The 3,779-nt window shown below is 40.9% G+C and overlaps 1 protein-coding gene across 1 annotated transcript; it reads right to left on the reverse strand.

Annotated features, from left to right (window-relative positions):
• Positions 1-1,309: 1,309 nt before the first annotated feature.
• On the reverse strand, positions 1,310-3,090 carry lmo2 (LIM domain only 2 (rhombotin-like 1)). Its single transcript, XM_030782998.1, has 3 exons — positions 2,924-3,090; positions 2,085-2,300; positions 1,310-1,644 (listed from the first exon to the last, which is right to left on the reverse strand). Exons 1-3 carry the CDS (start codon positions 2,962-2,964, stop codon positions 1,422-1,424), a joined length of 480 nt encoding a protein of 159 aa, XP_030638858.1. The 5' UTR covers positions 2,965-3,090; the 3' UTR covers positions 1,310-1,421.
• Positions 3,091-3,779: the final 689 nt, after the last annotated feature.

The raw sequence follows: 3,779 nt of genomic DNA on the forward strand, positions 1-3,779 counted from the left end.
CTTAAACCACTTGTTCAAATCTTTTAGCACTGTGTTTCTCATGCTCTAATATGACAGACTGAGACATACTTTTCGTTATCTCACACGCAAACATAATCTATGGAGGCAATTATCTGCTTTAGCATTAGCTTTGAGAGAAAGACAGTGGGTCTATGAAAGAAGTTATGGCAAGTCAAGCATATGTTGGCACCAGGCTTGCAGTCTCATGGACTTCACAGGCACTGAGGTGGACTGGTTCTGAGGAAGCTCTTAGCATGGTGAACACCACTGTGAAAAAGGTTACTGGCTACTTACTTGTGCCTCGCTGTGCTACCATGTGGAAGCTAAGTTTCATTTCCCCATTGTCTATAAATAACCTTGGCAAAGTTAAACATGCAGATTGAGAGATTTTTAAGTTGTCAGAGCGTGACATGCACTGCATTAACTGAGGGTCTTTGCAGGAAGTTCTCTGCTTCAGTGCACAGTTTTACATCTGTTACTACTAGACTGGATGGCATTGTGTGCCTTGACAACAGGTGATCTGTGTATGGTTCAGGTTAGCCTTTTTTTTTTTTTTGGATTTGGAGACCATAATTATTAAATGTGTTTACCCGTGAAGTGGATCAACTTCAGACATTTGCTTTCAAGATCTGAGTCAAAGTGTAGATCAATATCGGGGGGCAGGGGGTAACATCTGGTATCCTGTAGCAGCAGCTCTCCCTTGTGACTGATGAAAGAATTACAGCTTGGGTTATCAGTGTACTTTAAACCAACATATTCTGCTGTTGTTGCAAACTGAGGACAATTTGTTATATAATTGATGTATTTCTGCTTTTAGGCATGAGAATATATTCTCTCTACTTTTCAGGTGAGCTGTTTTCAAAACTGTTTTTGACATCAAAAATCATTCTGGGAGAGCACAGTCTATTGCTGACCTCACTTAATTGTACAGTAACTACAGTGCACTGTAATCACATCAACAAATATTAAAAGAAATGATAGAATGTTTATTATTTTGTTCAAAAACATCAATACATGTCGACAGAAGTGGCAAATGTGTCCACAACCCGCTTTTCACACCTTTTGTTCAGTTATCAGGCCTGTCACTTATATAATAAACTATGAAAGTAGCTAAGCAGTGTTTATTGCATAAATACATCAAAACATTTTTTTACTTTGTTTTTATAAAGAGAATCCCAATAGAAATTACATGTTATTGTTCTGAGCGGAATGCTGGTGAAACATTTCTCTCAAGCTGGAAAAACCTTGTCAGTTTGGAGCAAAAGTGGCGTATTGGAATACAACTCTCATCATGACGACTTGTAGTGATGACGCTGTTCCTCTGTTTTGTTGTTGTTGTTGTTCTTGTTGTTGACTGTTTGGCAACGAGTAAAAGGAGCTTCGCTTTGTCTTGGCCACTCTTTTGCGTTATTTGTTATCAGTTAAACCATGCTGTTGTTCAGTTTAGTCCATTCAAATATGTCCTGCTCACACACTATGTCTGAATTGATGAGCAAGTAGCGGTCTCCAACACAGAAGTGTTTCTGACAGGCAGCGCACTTGAAACACTCCAGGTGGTAAACCTTGTCCCGCACACGCATTGTCATCTCAAACGCCCGAATGCGCTTCTCACACGATGCACACAGCCCGTCCTGGCCGAACAGCCTGCAAAGAGGGGAAGGGAAAATGTTTTGCAAACTCTGCAGCCTTTTTAAAACATCATCAAACAGTGCTCCGCAATCTAAAAATTCCATTTTATGTGCTATTCCTTATAATCATGATCTGAGAACAGTTAATAATCCTAGTTGTAACAGCTCTAATGCCACACTGCACAATATTCTAACTAAAAAGATGATTTTGGTTTGCACAGGGATTAACCAATGCCAAGTTTTAATCTACTACATATCACCCTGTGAATTATTACTGAATCTGTGAGCACTGTATGATTTTCATCACGGATGACTGATCAGAGGTGTGTTGGGGTAAACAGGCGTTTGCCTATATGACAGTAATATCTTATGATGACACCGTGCCAAACAGCCTGTTGAACTGGACCTGGAATCTTCCTTGTCTACGAGTGGAAAATGGACGAGTGCCCATCTTACCTGAGGTAGTCTCTGCGGCAAAGCTTTCTGCCAAGTTTATAGTAGAGCCTGCGGCCCACCTCCCCAAGCCGGCAGCCGCACAGGTCACAGCTTAGGCAGTCCTCGTGCCAGTACTGTTCTATGGCCTTGAGGAAAAAACGGTCTCCAATGCTCTGCTGGCAGCCGCCACACGTCAGCAGCGATGGGGGCATCTGGAGGACCTCGTCCACTGGCTCCCTGTTGAGGGGGAAACTAAAATGTACTTCTATCTTCGTGACACGAGAGGACGCTGTAAGAACACCTCCGCACATAAACCAAACCACCGTATAAAAGAAACAGACTATTAAATTGAAAGAGAAATGGCCAAACACTGACACGAGAAAACATGTGTTACTTGCTGGTTTCCTTCTTGTTATGAATTCAGCATAAAAAGAATCAGCTTGAACAGATACCTATACTGACCAAAATCAGTCATTACAGTGAAGAAAGTGCCACGCTAATAATGGATAAACACAAGCACAGGTTCTCTTTACTACGCAGTTCATCAAATGGGCCCATAGTTCTTAAAAAAAAAAAAAAAGACGCTCATTCCACAAACGAACACTGCTGCAATATGATTCAGTCGACTCAACATGCTCACTTGACATTTTAATGTTATTCTTACGCTTCCGACGTCTATTCAATTTGAAAATAAAATGTTTGCCTTTATCTTAACGTCTCCTATTTTCATGTCTAAACGAGGTACAGAAGCAAAAAACTTACTTTCACATCGTGACCCCTTCGAAAGATGAGATTTTATTAATTTAATTATTTGACAAATATAACCGAATAACAATCTCTCATTACTGGCTAATACTCACTCGCTAGCCTCCAGTGTCTTCCTCTCAATTGTAGATGACATTCCAGTGTTTATTCCGTTTGCTCAGTTACATGGGTGACATGCAAGAACTTGCTCCTTTAAAATAAATGTGCACCTTTATAATAAATGTCCATTCGTAAATGTAATCCCTTATTTTAGTCAGTTAAATTCCAGGTGGCATCCTCATGTCTTTCTGCCAAATAAGGTCCGCTATACAAACCAGTAGGGAAAAGTCAAAATACAGCACCTGCTCCGACGTTACTCAGACCGCGAACTAATTCCTGCAGCGTTAAGCTATTCTTCACTGACTCCTCATAATACTGTCATAGCTATTCACTAAAACAAAAAGAGTTATCCTGCGTATTGTGCTATGCTCAGAGCCTTATGTTTCAGTATTTCATCTTACCTAAGATAACCTAATTCTTACAGCAGTTTAAAAGTCTCGGTGACCAAACACTCAAAAAGATCTGTTTAGTCCAATGCGATTGTAAAAAATGTTGAGGTTGAATGGTTGAGAGATGAGATCAAAGAAGACCTCCGTCCCTGCGTCGCGTTTAGCGCTCTTTCAGTCCCCCTAATGAAACCACGGTTAACGTTTTCGGACAGCAGGTATTTTTAAATAGCCCTGCCCCCTCGTTTTCTAGTTTCGTTTCCTTCTTCCTGCTCACGACTGTTCGACAATGAGAGGAAATAGCCCTTAAAGTCGCAGATAGCTGAAGACTGAGCGAAGGCTTAAAGAGTCTGTTTTAGATTGTGAAACAGTCGTGACCGTGCGTAGGGTCGCCGACCTCAGTATTTCCTATCAGCTCTATCCGAGTTGCGCTGAAATCAGTGGATTTGGATGAGTAAATCAAAAG

The sequence above is a fragment of the Chanos chanos genome, chromosome 1 (genome assembly GCF_902362185.1).
Source record: "Chanos chanos chromosome 1, fChaCha1.1, whole genome shotgun sequence".
Lineage (NCBI taxonomy): Eukaryota > Metazoa > Chordata > Actinopteri > Gonorynchiformes > Chanidae > Chanos > Chanos chanos.

Coding starts and splice junctions, on each gene's coding strand:
- lmo2 (XM_030782998.1), bottom strand. CDS start 2,964: ATGTCATCTACAATTGAGAGGAAGACACTGGAGGCTAGCGA. Junction 2,301..2,923: donor AAGACACTGGAGGCTAGCGA/GTGAGTATTAGC, acceptor CCCCCTCAACAG/GGAGCCAGTGGACGAGGTCC. Junction 1,645..2,084: donor TGCCGCAGAGACTACCTCAG/GTAAGATGGGCA, acceptor CCCTCTTTGCAG/GCTGTTCGGCCAGGACGGGC.